The following is a 15,383-nucleotide window of genomic DNA, read 5'->3' on the forward strand; positions in this document are numbered from 1 at the left end:
TATAAAGCTATTTATTTGCCATGCCACAGTCACAACACGGAATCTTAATCTATTAAATGTAAGATGACCTTATGATACTGGGCCAGATTTTGAAAAATTTTTGCTTTGTTTAGCCGCAACTGTACTTCTGGCTAGGAGTAAGTAGAAATGGCTGTCAATCATAATGTGATCAGTTGTCTGTTGCTAAGAGGTAGCAGCTTCCAAACTAGAAAATACTTTTGCACTTAGTTTCATTAACATGTCAAGCTGTCTTGTTGACTCTGAGGGAGCTTTGTGATTTCTAATGGGAAGCATTACCCTTGTGTGCCAAGTGCATGAAGAATGAGTTACAAGTGTTACTTTACCTACTCTGTATACATAGACAGAGTTATATACCTTAATATGGCTGCTATTGTATGCATTTAAAATAAATGGACCTTTATTGATGGGAAGCAGCATTACAGGGCCATCAGAATTTGGCAGGGTGTTAAATCACATTACATTTGGTTTTAGGATGAGGATGCATCTTCTTTTCAAGGGTAGAAATTAAAAACGCATCTGGAACATATCTTTATAGGGATGACATTATATCAGATGAAAATCTTATAAATTTACAACTAAAGTGACCTTCTCTGTTCCAGAATGATGCCAACAACAAATCTTTCAATAAAAACATGAGAATATGGGACAGTCAAATTTAGCAATGAAATGAGTTAAACCTGCAGCATCCAAATGTTCCACAGGTCTGAAAGAGTGAATATCCTGGTACAAATTCCAAAACAAAAGTACCTGTACCACATTCCAATCTCTAATAAAAAAGTCATTTGTTGTTTTGTGTCTATTAAAATATCAAATTTTAAAGTGCTTGTACATGTTTAAACCCATCCACAATAAATTAATAACTTAAAAACGCAGCACAGCATTTATATATACAAAAAACATTTCCCTTGTTTTTCAAAACACTCTTTTGGTAAACATTGTCATTCAGACTCGGCGGAGATTGGAGATGTTGCATTTGTCTTGAGGTGCCAAGATGCCAATGTGTTGGATGGCTTTCTTTCTCTCTAATATGATTTTAATATTTGAAATTTTCTTGTAAATAATGTTAGGTGGTTCAGTTCCTGTGAAAATCCTTGGGGTAAGGTAGTAAAGTTTTTTTTTTAAGTGGGGCCACACAATTTCTGCATTCACATACAATATTGACAAGGAGATAATTAGTTAGATATTTTGATTAAGAAAGATCAAAATGGAGGTCTAACTGCATGTATTTATAGCAAACATACCTATAGAAACATTTTTTTCACTTACAAAAGAGTCACCTCTTGCATCAGAAAAGGAGTTTGGTCATAATTCAGTCTGTAAGACTTTCAAGACTGACTTCTGCTGAGGAAGAGTACAAAAAGGAAGAAGGATGATTGACAGGTATGTTTTGGAAAGGGGTTACCCTGAGGGTTTGGTTATGTCTAATTTGCAAATGGTTGATGAAGCTACGAGGACAAAATATAGTCCAATAATGAAATATGGAATTGTCAAGAAAGACAATGAAATAGGTAAGGATAAACAATGTTTTCAGAACTCCGTAGTGATTCACAGACTCTGTTATTATTATTATTAAGACTATAATGTACAAATATTAAAAACATGTTATATAGGAAGAGTGTCATCCAGTATATTAATGTGAGAACGCAAACAAAAAAGTTTTGTCCCTGTAAGCAATGCCCGTATGTTAATAGTGATGGGGATGCAGCAGGGCAAATTGTAAAAAGTTAAAAAAATGGAGGATGGCAGGGTAGTATAATTGTTTGACAATGACGGTTGTTTATTTAGGTAGTTGTGAGATGTGCCCTGTGTTCATCAATTACTTGAGTTTGAACAGTGCACAGTTTCACAGAGAGATTCCCAGTGGGAGTGGGCATGCATCAAGGTTTAGCTCTGAGCCCACTGCTGTTCCTTCCTGTGATTGACTACAGGTCGGAAGAGACAGATCAACAAAGTTGCTGTATGCAGATGATGTGGTATTGCATACAGACTCTGAGCATGAACTCTTGCAAAAGACAGGAGAATAGACTACAAAACTGAAGGCACATGGGATGAAACTGAGTACAAATAAGACAGAAGTAATGGCAACAAATAGGGGAAATTGGAGAACTGAGACAGAAGGGAAAATAGTGGAATGGGGTAACAGTTTCAAGTATCTGGAAGGGGTGATTGAGGAGAAGGAACGTCTGAAGGAGGTGGTCAAAGGTAGAATCAGTGGAGCTGCAGCTAACTAGCACAAAGTGTCAGAGAGTGTATGACAGACAAATGCCAATCAAGTCAAAACGTAAGATGTACAAAACAGTGATGTGACCAGTACTACTGTATGGTTCAGAAACCTGGACAGTAAAAGCAGAGCAGTTGAATAAGCTAGAGGTGATGGAAATGAAGTGCCTGAGATGAATGGTAGTATGCACAGTATGGTACAGGCAAAGAAGTGAGGACATCAGAGCAGAAACCAAAGTAGCTCCAATTGCAGACAAAGTCAAATAAAACAGATTATGATGGTTCAATCACGTTCAGAAAGCAGAAAACAATCTGGTGAGGTAGAATTGAGATATAAAAGAAGTAGGCAAGAGGAAAAGAGGGTGTCCAGCAAAGAGATAGATGGATAGTGTGAGACAAGACCTGCAACAGTCAGGCATGATGCTTGAAGAAGGTAGCAGAGTGGCACTGAATCAAGAGACATGGTGACAGTTTTGTGCTACACCCTGTCCCGTGAAGAAAATGGGAAAAAGGGCATTCATGATGACTTAAGGGATGTTTTCTTTTGGATGGATACTTGGGACAAAGATTCACACTCGAACTTTAAGGACATTAACTTCTAGATACATGAGTAGATTACTATGGCGGCAATACCATATTAACCAACAGTGTCTGCTATCAGTAAGTTAGTAATGATCATTGTTAAGATATCCACTTTGTACAAAACACTAGGCTCCAGGGCAAATCTTAATTGATACCGCTTGAAAATAAAGTGGGAAGAACAGTTCTAGCACAGTATTGATGAGAAAGTTTAGACAAGTATATTAACAACATGAAACATAATAGCTTTTATGCTATGCACATTTTTCACATTTGACAGCATTTACTGGTGAGATGAAAAATAAGGGACCAATAAGTACAGGGTGCTGCTGGAGATTTGACCAGAGAGGTGGAGATTATTTTCATATCATTTAGGAACGCCCCTCAACTAGACAGTTATGGCATTCGGCTTAAATATCGTGCACTATAAGAAAATTGATTTCTGGACTTGGCAGTGTCGCCTTTTAGTTGCTATGGAGAAAATAACCTCTTATTTCCATGTCTTTGGTGACTTATGGGTGGGCCAAGCATGTATTGGTAGTAAACATGCCCTTGATCTTTCAGATCTGGAGAAGACTGCCAGGGATTGACAGAGAGAGAGAGTTCAGTATATATTTTGATAGCATCAGTACCATATTACTAGAGAATATGAACACTTGATAAATTAGTTTGACTGCGTATAGATCCAGTTTTAATCACTCTTAAATCTCAACATTTGAAGGGGTTATGTATTTAGAGATGTTCTCATTTCTGTTTCATTTATTGTTTGCATTGTTTGTTGTTATTTGTTAATAATGCTGGTTGGTAAAAATCTGACCCTTTCTGTCAAGCAAATGTATACAATAACAGTATAACTAGTCCACAGCCTTGAAATCTTACATATATTAGGTGTTATAGGTATTATTTTATATACAGGTGTTTATACAAGTATTGTTTGGAGTCACAAATCACAGATTATCTTGGTAGAACCTGCCAAACATAAACTAAGTTAAAAAACGAATATGTAAACACGATGGAGTAACTGTAGTCAAATATATTAAAACTGTTAAACATTTCAGTGATTATAACCTTTCAGCCAATATTATTACTTTATGATACGAAGACCGATACAGTTCTTGATTTTTAACCATATTTATATATTTTAAAATATTTCTTATCTTAGCAATCTTTTCTTCTTTGCTTTTTGGTGGAATTGCTTTTATTGTCTGAAGAAAGCAGTTATATCAGAAAACATTTGCCATCTTTAATAATCATTCCAGTGTTGTTGAAGTCACTATAATACTATTTGCTAGTATGTCATTGCCAGTGCTGTTTAACATTGTACACATTTTTGGATTAAATAAAATGCAGTTAGATAGGTGAGGAAGAAAATAAATTCCCCAGAGATAGTTGAACTTCATTAGTACTTTTGGAGTCTGGTATTCAGCAGTATTATCACTTTTATTATGTGGTCTGTTGTCCAGGTGTTAATGTGGCATAAGCTGAGCATGTGGACAAGAGTCCACATGTCCAAGTACCATAAGCTGAATATAGAGCTTTTGAGAACTCTTGAGAAGAACATTGTTTTATATGTGATTTTGTAGCAAAGGTACAGCAACCAGAAAACTTGTATTTCATTCATAATCATAAGCAGCCCCCTGGTTATTCTGTTGCTACTACCCATACCTCTCAACTGTACAGATTTTCGCCGAATGTGTAGATTTCTTGCCTCATATTTTTGGTCTGTTCCTCATAAAATCTGTGGTTTTCTGGCAAATCATTGAAGCTTAAAGTCACTAAATACTATTAAATAATGACAAGCATTTCAGTTTCAGACTTTATACCCTTCAGAAAATACATAATTACGCAAAACCTGCTATTCTAGCAACTTTCTAAGTTTCACAAACTGATAACCAAGGCAATCCAGTGAACCAACAGAGCTCCTTTATTGAAAACAAGCTCTAAGTTTATAGGAACAATATTCAACTTCTGTCCCTCTTTTGGGGCTTCTGTCCCACGTGCTTTCTGGCTTTATCCAGATTTCTTGCACTGAGAGGTTGAGAGATATGCTACTGCCCGGAAATGTCTGTCTCATGCCATTCATTGTAGAGTCCAAGCTTGAAGAAAGACCGTACAAAGGGATACTGCAACAGCTGATCTTCAGCTGGTCTCCTGCAGGAGCTATGGCTAATGAGTTAGAGCTAGATAGAGATTTTAGATGTCTTTTAATCTATCAGAAGAGCTAATGGCTAAGGAGAAAGAACAGAAGATAATCTGTGAGGCTAGAACGTGCTTGAGCAGATATTCTGACATTATTATGATTAGTAGGTCATTGGCATATTATCAGCCAGCTTCAGTGTGTCTTGGGCCACCTGCTTCATGGTACCATTTCCAATATCTCCAAGTTAAGGTAATGTGCTATTTAACTGGACTTTTCATTGTTTTGTTGAGTGCTGGGGCTCTGCACGTTTAGATTGTGATCAGCATAAGTGATTATGCACTTTTTTTCTTGAGAGAAAAAGGGTAACCATAACAACTATGACTCATGCACAAGTGTGAGACATTCTCTTATGTGCATAGTCTGACCACAGTGCATTGTAGCTTGAAGTGTGAGATAGTTTGTAAGTTGTAGACTGTGGACTTCTAACACATTTTTGGGATGCATTGGAGAATGCTTCTTAAGAGTGCACTTATATGTATATTATTTTAAATGAGAATTTAGAAATATGAAATGATCACTGTAACTAAAATAAAACATGGAACTTGAAAATTCAGTACTAGTGGCATATACATTTTAATATAGTGCATGTGAAACAAACCGCATATACAAAGTTTGGTATAGTAGTTTATACCAGCAAGCATAATATACAAGGAAAGTACTGCCATTTCTGGCAGTCAGGTCAGAGTGAGGCAAATATCTATAAAAAATATTTGGGGAGCCTCAGTCAGTAAGGTAGGAAGATGTGTGACCTTTGAGGTCTTGATCAGATTCTGAGGAAGGGAGTCATCAGACAGATATAAGTAGAGAGAGAAGGCAACCTGCAAAGATTTGAGGAAATTGAAGGTGTACTTAAGAAGCTGTTGTCCTGACAGAAGAATTGAAACTGTTTGGGAAACTATTGTCCTGAGAGACAGGGAAGCTACCATCCTGCCCAAGAACATCGGTTAAAATACTGAGACTTCGATAAGAAAGCCTTATTTTCATTATTCTTGCAAATAAATGTGTGTTTAGTAATAACCGAGCTGCTTCCATTGAATACTTTTCAGTCTTCAAGCCTAACTTAAATCTGGGAAAATATGTTTGTGTGTGTGTGTGTGTGTGTGTGTGTGTGTGTGTGTGTGTGTGTGTGTGTGTGTGTGTGTGTGTGTGTACTCTCTTTTCATTTTGGGCACAATAACCTGCACATAGCATTGCTATAAACTGTTGTGCTTGCTAAGCTCAGCACTATATCCCTCCCTTAAGGGATAATATTTCACAGTCCTGTTGTGTGCAAATAGTTCTGATTCCAGTAAATAATATGACCTAGATTCATTAATTTAAAAAATATTCTTATTTTTTGTAAATTATGCAGATAACCAAAAGATCAGTGCACATTCTAATACAGATATATATTGATGACAAATGTTATCTGATATGTTTAATAGCACTGTCACTGTTTCCCTGAAACTCGGCTGGTGCAAGAGACAGACAAGCATGAAAGATTAATGTCATCTCACACATAATGATGCATATTCTTACACAAAATTCCATCTGCAAGTGTCATGTCAGTCAGCAGAAATTTTTGATGGGTGGTTACATCTGGGCTGTCTCTTCTGGCAATGCTGCCCTAGAAAATATAAATTGTAGCTATATGCTTAGTACCATCTGCAGTGTGCCATTTCATCCTATCATCATTGGCATTTACACTGCCACATAGGGCATAAACAGCAACAACAACGCACAATGACAGATTCCGCCTCTCTGGGGACTGCAGGTTCTAATGTATACTCCTTTCACCTTATCCTTTATTAATAGAGTTCCCACCTTATAACTGGTGATTTGGCTTTGTTCCCTACATCATATGGTTTTGTGGTACCTTTGTGTATATTATTGTTAGTACCTGCTTGCTTAATTTGCTGTTTTTATATTTGTCATTCACAATTGCATGCCACTGTAATACTGCTATATCATTTCTTTGACATAGTTCTGGCTAGATAGCGTTTTATGTTTTAAAGAAAGATCTTCAACACGTGTTCAGTTTATCAGTAGCAAATCAGAATGCACCAAGAATGCAGGTGTCTCATTTTGAATGATAAACTACTTATGTGTGGGATACTATCACATAATTTACATAATTGAGTGCTTTGCTGACCCAGCTTAGCATAAATCTTTAAAACAATCTAAGCAACGGGATGTTTGTAGTTTTTTTTCTTTCTTTCTTCTTTTTTTTAACTGCTTAAAATGCAAACATGCATGCATAAATTCTGTTTTATGACCTTTACCATATGTTCATTCCTGAAATGTTCCAAACAAAAGTTAAAAGGTGTTAAAGACCGTTGTTTTCCTATAGTTCAATATTTAAATTCTAACATTAATTGTTTGCTGTATTTTTTACAGTCACGGAATACGAAGGGCATGCTAACAGAATACTTCAGGAATCTGAATTGCACCATTTTGATGGGTATGTTTTGATTGTGTTATTTTTGCTGCCTAACGTGGAATAATTGCCTGTTTAATATTCTCTCGTTTTCTAACTGTTATTAACAGCTGTATGAGATGCAGGCAAATTTGAAGTGGTTGTTTGAACAGAACTTTTTTTTTTGGTATATTTTTTGAATAAATGTCTTCAGCTCAAGCACAACACAATTTCACTAAAAAACTTAAACGGTATGCAACTTACACAATATGTATTTTGTATCTTTTTATGTTAAATTAAGAGCTGTAATAGGCTTTCAGTATTTTATGGAACTGATACACTTCAATAACCAAGTGGACAAAGTGGAAGAAGTCGCTATTTACAGATACAAGGGAATATGTCACTGAACACACAAGTGCACATATGCTTAAATAGACATTTGCTAACTGCACTGTACTTTTGGAGTTTACTTTTTTATCATAATCTGCTGACATGGGGGATTTTATGAAGTAAAGGTGAAAAGAAACTGTACATTTTTTAGTTTCAGCTTTATAGGTTCATAGGTTCATAGGTTTATACTAGGCTATCTGCCTAAAGGGGCATTTAAAGCCTAGCAAATTATTATTTATTTATTCGCCTTTATGTGAAAAAATAAAGTGCCCATAGTTGCCTGTTATTGTGCCTCTGTCCTTGTTGACGATGATCGGGATGAACCTCTAACCCCCCTCCCATCCACAGGTCTAGATTTCTTCTGAACAGAGTCAGCGGTGCTCATAGGCCATGGACCGGGATTTTATTCCACATCATAGAGTCTCTGGGTAGCTGATCTATCCCGATCCCTCCAGCCTATTTATATTATATCTAAGTTGTTAGTTAAGTGCTCTAGTGGTTTTGGTTTTTTGGATTTTGGATTTTTGAGCATTTCCATTAATTTTGGGTTGGGGTTGGATTATTGAGCACATGTGTCAGGGTAGATGAGCAGGGGCAGGCGACTGAATAGAACTGGAGTTTTCTTCAATCTGGCAGCATATGACTATTTTTGGAGTCCCTTTTATCCTGGTGAGAGGAACTTTGGGTGGGGTCTCTCCAATTGCTGATGTCGGGTGAGATGATATCCACATGGGGCATTGGGCATTGTGTTGGTCTGATTGTGAAAAGAGTACAGGGCAATGACCCACTAGATCTGGATGTGGATCCTGATCTGAAGGTGTTTGGGCAATGTAGAAGTCCTCTCTTTACTTTTAGCAATGTGAAAAAGGCCAAAGGCCACTCCTGACCTACAGTCCCCCCCTCCTCCCCTGTGCTTCTTGGATTGCCACCTATATTGCTACCCATATGGTAGCTTTTTTTCCCGAAGGGGTTTGACTACTCGGTTTGATTATTTATTTTTTCATGCTTCTGGCACCAGCTATCTGTGTTCCCATTCTCTCCGTACAGGATATCTGTTTCCGATCACAGATTCCATGCACTTTCCACTATTCATCTGCAAACTTTGTCAACTGCAAACTTTGTCAATAAAAGTCCTCCCAAGTTGGCCTTGACTTAGAAGTAGATAATAAATTTCAATACCCCAACGAAACCGACGGACACACCACACCACACCGGTGACCTGTCTGACAGCAAGTAGCTAACTCTCTGACCATTTTGGTTTTGTTGTCAGCTTACCAGTTTCATGCCATTGGGCGTTACATAAGGTTTGTTACATTTAAAACAATACCCGAGTCAGTACGCTGTTTGGTATTGTGAAGGTCAAAGGTAGTTGGTAGGTCTTGCCCTCATCAATGGCCTTGAGTCAATGGAAGTGAAGGAATCAAGTGAAAAAAGAACTGGGTCCCGACAAATTTGACAAGTCCCCTATATCCTTGTCCATGTCTGCCATTAGATCCTGTTTATGAGCTCCATTATGATCCTCTCCATAGCTCTGCAGACTAGACTTGTTAAGCTTTTGGGCTCTTATGGGGCGGTGTTTCTTGGTAATGCCCCTGGTTGGGTGGGTGGAGTGGGACCCACATCGCCACGGTTGCTGCCTGCACCACGTATGCCTGAGATTAAACAGCTGCCTGTGGTGGTGGTTTAATTCGGTCATTTAGCTTAGCACCATCAGGTCCCAGGGACATCCGGGGTTACATTTAGAGGTTTTTTTTTGGAGAGAGAGTGCGGCCCACCCGCGCTTTGTCCTGATGTCCGGAGAGGGCCGGGGAGAGGGGACATTGCTGGGATAGTTATATCTCCTTTAGGGTTCTGCCAGTATGTTGGCAATGTGTGTGTCTGTGTATGTTGTGGTTGTCTGTGGGTTTTGAGCATAAGAGTAAACTTATTATGATCCTTTAAATAAAATGCTCAGATTTTTTTTTTTTTTAGACAAAAGGCAGTCTTTCCTCTGACCATAGCAGGTGGAAGTTTAATTACCTATTCAGGAAACATTGATAAAGTACCTACATCCTGAAGACTGCTGGTATTAGAGTTTTATGCCATGTTGCATCTCTCAAATGTGTGCATTAGCAGCAGAATTAGCATTTCTTAAGTATTTCTGTCCTTATTTATGGTATTTTGTTTTGACACCGTCTGAATCAACAGTGGCCCTACAAGCACAACATACCCTTCAGTGGTTTCAAAAACCAAAAAGATAATATTGATTGTTCATACTCTTTGCTATAACCAGACTCTATTCAACATCTACAGAAATGCACTATGGATTGATGTATGTGAGGCTCAATAAAGTAACACATGCCTATATGTCCACCCAAAAAAATATGCATTCTCAAATTGTTTTGGTTTATATTACACCTATCCTGGCAAGGGAAAGATTTCCCATCTCCTTCAGTTTCTGTTTCCTTTCCTGAATTATCTTCAGTAGAGCCATTGCTTTCTTTGGCTCTTGTGGGCGCACTGAATGTACAGCAAGCATCTTTCCTGCTTAAGTAAAAATATATCCAATGTAACATGACTATTGTAACTGGATCCACACCTGAATAGCTGACTAGGAGGTAGCAGGAACAGGGCAGTTCAGGTAGCAGTGGGGGGTTAGAAGGAAGTAAATGTCTAGAGATCATCTTCTGTTTTATTTCACCTACTGCTTTACACCTTGAGTAAAAGATAGGAAGAGTTGTAGAGCAGCAACCAACCATGATTACAATCAAAACAGCTGTTAGGAAAGTTGAACTGTACTTTTCACTGAGCATTTCCCTCTCAACTATTTCCTAAATATAGTTTCCTTTCCTATCACCTACTAAAATAATCCAGTCCACTGTGCAGCATCAGAGCTATATCAAAAACAATTTTTTGGACTTAATAATCACCTTGGCTGTTGGAGATCAGTCATGTAGCGATAGGTTCATAGGTAGGTACTAGGCTATTATCCCTAGGGCCTGTACAAGCCTAGCCAAAAAGGTACCCTGGCTTTCGCCACCCAAGAAAATTATTTTCCTGTGCCCCTGGCAAGCAGAACCACAGAAGTGATCCCAGGGGTGAATTTCCTATTATCCATCCAATCATCAAGATTTTTCTTGAAGAGTGCTAATGAGAAACTCTGTTTGACATAGATAGGTAGACTTTTCCAGAGTATGGGAAGTCTCTGGGACAGGAATCTATCCCTCCAGCATGTTCTGTTTATTGTGGTGACAAGGTTTAGGTCCCTAGAGCATGTAGCTTGGAGGGATTGGGATTTCTTTAACTGGAGCATGTCCAACAGCTCTGGGTTTGACATAGCTTTGTATGTTAGGCAGAGATCGCCTTTGAGTAGGCGATATGTGACGGAGTGATGCTGGAGTTTTTTGAGACGGTCTGCGTAAGGCATCTGTTTGAGGCCAGTAATCCTCTTTGTGAGGTATTTTTGCGGCCTTTCCAGTTGTTGTAGATGTCTTGTGAGGTATATACCAAAAAGGGCGTTGTACTCTATAATGGGTCTAATGAGTGATGAGTAGAGGGGAACAATGACCTCTTTTTTTCTGGATGAGAAACCTTTTGTGATGAGGTGTGCCACATAGAAGGATTTCCTGACCACTGTGGTGATGTGATTATAAAAGGAGAGACTACTGTCCACCTGTGTCCCAAGGTCTCTTATCACACTGTCAGTGTTAAGTAGACTACCGCCTATGTGGTAGTTCATGGGTACGGAGTTTTTACCAAAGGGGATGACAATGCACTTTTTGTCATTGAGATTGAGACCATGTCTTTGACACCAGGCATCTGTCTCAGTGATGCCCTTTTGTAGGATGTCCGCATCGTTAGGAGTTTCGATAATGGCTCCTAGTTTGCAGTCATCTGCGAATTTAGTTAGCCAAAGACCTTCTGTGTTGGCCTGTACTTCAGAGAAGTAGATACCAAACAGGAGAGGACCCAGGACTGAACCCTGTGGTACTCTACTTGTCACTGGTCTGAAGTCTGAGTTGGAATCTGCTACTTTCACAGTGTGGGTTCTGTCAGTAAGCCAGTTGGCAACCTATCCTCTGACATAGGGATTTATACCTAGTTTAGTGAGTTTATCTATAATTCCAGAGTGGGGGATGGCGTTGAATGCCTTGGTGAGATCTAGGTAGGCTGTGTGAACCACCTTACCCTCATCTATGGCTTTGTTGACTACTTCAAAGAAGTCTCTCAGGTTTAGGAGACATGATCTGCCTTTTACAAACCCAAACTGTGTGGGATCCAGAGTTTGGAGATCTCCAGTGTCTTTGTTTATGAGTTCCATGATGATACGTTCCATGGCCATGCAGACTAGGCTCATCAGGCTAATGGGGTGGTAGTTCCCGGGGTCTGTTGTGGCCCCCCTTTATGGAGTGGGATAACTGTCGCGGTGCACCATTCAATGGGCACAAAGCTTGAGGTGAGGCTATGATTGAACATGGTACTTAGGTGGGGTGCCAGTTCATTCTGTAGTTCATGTAGAAGGCAGCCTGGGATGTTGTCAGGTCCCATGGATGCTGTGTTCTTGGCTTTGGAGAGTGAGGTTTTTACCTGTGCAGCCGTGATTACAGGAACTTTGCATTCTTCCGGTATAAAGATGGGCCATTTAGGGGTGAGATGGGGTAAAGTTAGCACTGAACCTATCTGCCAGGATGTTGGCAATATCAGTTGGTTCTGTATATTTAGTGTAATTGTGCTGTAACTCAGAGCAGATCTGAGTGCTGCCATTGAGATTCTTGACATAGCTATATAATGCTTTGTGGTTGTCTTTAGAATCAGTGGCAGTTTTGTTTTCATAACTAGCTTTGTAGGATTTTATAAAGGATCTCAGCTTCTTACTGAGGCTGACCAGGGAGTTCCTCCAATCGTGGGATTTTACTCTTTTTTTGCAACAGTTTCTTTCTTCTATTGTAGAGTTTGTTTATGGAAGACCACCACCAGATTGTCTTCCTTTTTTGAAGGATAGCATCTTGGTTCTGTTAGGGATAGCATGATCCATGCACTTGTGTAAGTGCTTATAAAGTGCATTTGTGTAAGATTCAGCAGTTGTACCTCTATTGTCCATCTGCATGGGTGTCGTGAAGTTTGCCACTTCTGTCTTAAGAAGCGTGAAGTTGGCTATGGAGAAATGTTTTACAGTTGTTTCTCTAATGGGGGGTGGGAGCAGGATGTGGATGTCTAGGGTGATTAGCTTGTGGTTGGATCTGACCAACGAGGAGCTGACCTCTGGTGTGGAACACTGGCCACCCATGTTGGTGATGACCAGGTCTAGGATATTGCTTCTCCTGGTGGAGGTGTGGATAAGTTGATCCAAGGTGTTGGAATTGATGATTTCCAGTAAACGTTGAGCAAAAGAGTTGGTACATGAGTAGTTTTCCCAGTTAATGGTAAGGTAGTTGAAATCACCCATTATTAGAGTGTTGGGTTGTACTTTAATATTTTCCAGTGTATCAAGAAAAGAGGAGTGGGAATCCTGGGGCATGGTGGGGGGTCTGTAGCAAGCTACAATCTGGATTGCAGTTTTGCCCAGAGTTATTTGAACTTGGATAATCTGGGATGCATTATGCTGAGCAACTAGCTTGGGGTGTGGATATCCTTAATGAATATGGACACGCCTCCACCTTTAGTGTTTCGGTCCGGGTTTGGTGGCCAAAAGGTGTGGTATAAATTATAGCCTGATAATGCAGGGGTGCTCTCTGGAGCTTTGAACCAGGTCTTTGTCACTGCACAGATGTCAGTGTTCTCCATTTTAAGGAGTGCCTCGAGTGAGTGCATTTTGAGGTTTAGACTTCTAGCATTGAGTAGCATTATCCTCAGATTTTGCTTGATTGTACCTGTTGAATTTGTCATTTGAACCTTGCCTAAAAAAGGCACTATAGGGGTGGCAAGAGCTTTTGCCAGTATCCGGAATCCCAAGGGCGATAGGTGCAGGCCATCTCTGGCAAAGCAGCGTTGTCTGTCGATCATGTCATCCCAGGCAGACAGATACTGGATTCCCTTAGAATGACACCAGAAGCTTAGTCAATTGTTAAAGTCAGTCATTTTGTCCTTGTGCTGTGGTATCATTCTGGGTGATGGCAGGATGCTACTCACGGCTAGGTAGAAGACAGAAGAGGAGATCACCAAGTGAAAGGTACGTGATAAGGATGTTATATATCTCTAGCAGTATGTGCCAAACACCAGGCATATGTGGCATGTATCACTTAATTTTTTTTTTTTTTTTGTTAGGAAATTTCAGACTGGTAGACACTATTTTTACTGAATGCCTATAAAGAAAAACTCCTATGTGAAAATAATTCATAATACAAAAAAAAAAAAAAAAAGAAATGTAGAATAATTTACATATAACCTTTCTAAATTCCAGAAATATTACCCCTGAGTTTATTAGCAAGAATCAACATTTCCAGTGACAGAAGTCATTGCAGCCATTCTAAATGTATCACAGTGATCTTTTATTGAATATACTAGTATTTTATGACAACTTTTAGCATTCTGTCTTCACACAGGGTGTTGCAGTAATATTTTGCCTTATTTCTGCTGCAATTAGTATTAGTTTGTACTGTGTAGTGTGTGTGTGTAGGTGTGAGTGCATGTGCGCGTGCGTGTGTGTGTGTGTGTGTGTGTGTGTGTGTGTATATCTATACACATTTAGTTTTCAGAAACCCAAACTTGATATGGTCGAAACCATATGATCAAGTTTTTGAAACCTCAAAGTTTTTGAATGGCGATTGCGGTACAGCTAGGATTGGGAAATTTACCCTTTTCTTCATTGTAGTGCAATTTCGGAGTTGGTATATATAATTTGCAGGGGGTGTGGGGGACGCAGCAGGTAGATTTTGTAGAGTTTTGTGTGTTTTTTTTTTTTATGTTTGAGTTTTCGGAAACTCGATCATATGGTCACTTCAATATTTTTCAAAACTCTTCCCACCTTTAATGTGACCTATAACCTATACAATTCAATTGAAAAACAAACAAATCTGTTGGGGGAAAATATAAAAAATAAAAAAACGTACGATAAGCTGCTTGCATAAGTGTGCACACCCTTAAACTAATACTTTGTTGAAGCACCTTTTGATTTAATTACAGCATTCAGTCTTCTTGGCTAGGAATCTAGCAGCATGGCACATCTTGACTTGGCAATATTTGCCTACTCTTCCTTGCAAAATTGCTCTAAGTCTGTCAGATTGCAAGGGCATCTCTTGTGCTCAACCCTCTTCAGGTCACCCCACACATTTTCTATTGGTTTTAGGTCTGGGCTATGGCTGGGCCATTCCAAAACTTAAAGTTTATTCTTGTGAAGCCATTCTTTTGTTTTAGATATATGCTTGGGGGGTCATTGTCATGTTGAAAGGTGAAACTCCTCTTCATCTTCAGCTTTCTAGTAGATGCCTGAAGGTTTTGGGCCAAAAGTGACTGGTATTTGGAACTGTTCATAATTCCCTCCACCTTGACTAAAGCCCCAGTTCCAGCTGAAGAAAAGCAACCCCAAAGCATGATACTGCCACCACCATGCTTCACCATGGGGATGGTGTTCTTTTGGTAATGCAAAGTTTTATTTTTGCA

At 39.1% G+C, this 15,383-nt stretch overlaps 1 protein-coding gene across 1 annotated transcript in view; it reads left to right on the plus strand.

Annotated features, from left to right (window-relative positions):
* The window catches only part of CERKL (ceramide kinase like), a 1,924,967-nt gene that overhangs the window by 1,156,526 nt on the left and 753,058 nt on the right, over positions 1-15,383 (plus strand). The window contains exon 4 of the mRNA XM_044073713.1: positions 7,397-7,460. Coding sequence (XP_043929648.1) covers positions 7,397-7,460 — 64 coding nt within the window. The remainder of the gene's footprint in view (positions 1-7,396; positions 7,461-15,383) is intronic.

Source organism: Protopterus annectens, chromosome 6.part0 (assembly GCF_019279795.1).
Source record: "Protopterus annectens isolate FY-2018-M chromosome 6.part0, PAN1.0, whole genome shotgun sequence".
NCBI classification, from domain to species: Eukaryota; Metazoa; Chordata; order Ceratodontiformes; family Protopteridae; genus Protopterus; species Protopterus annectens.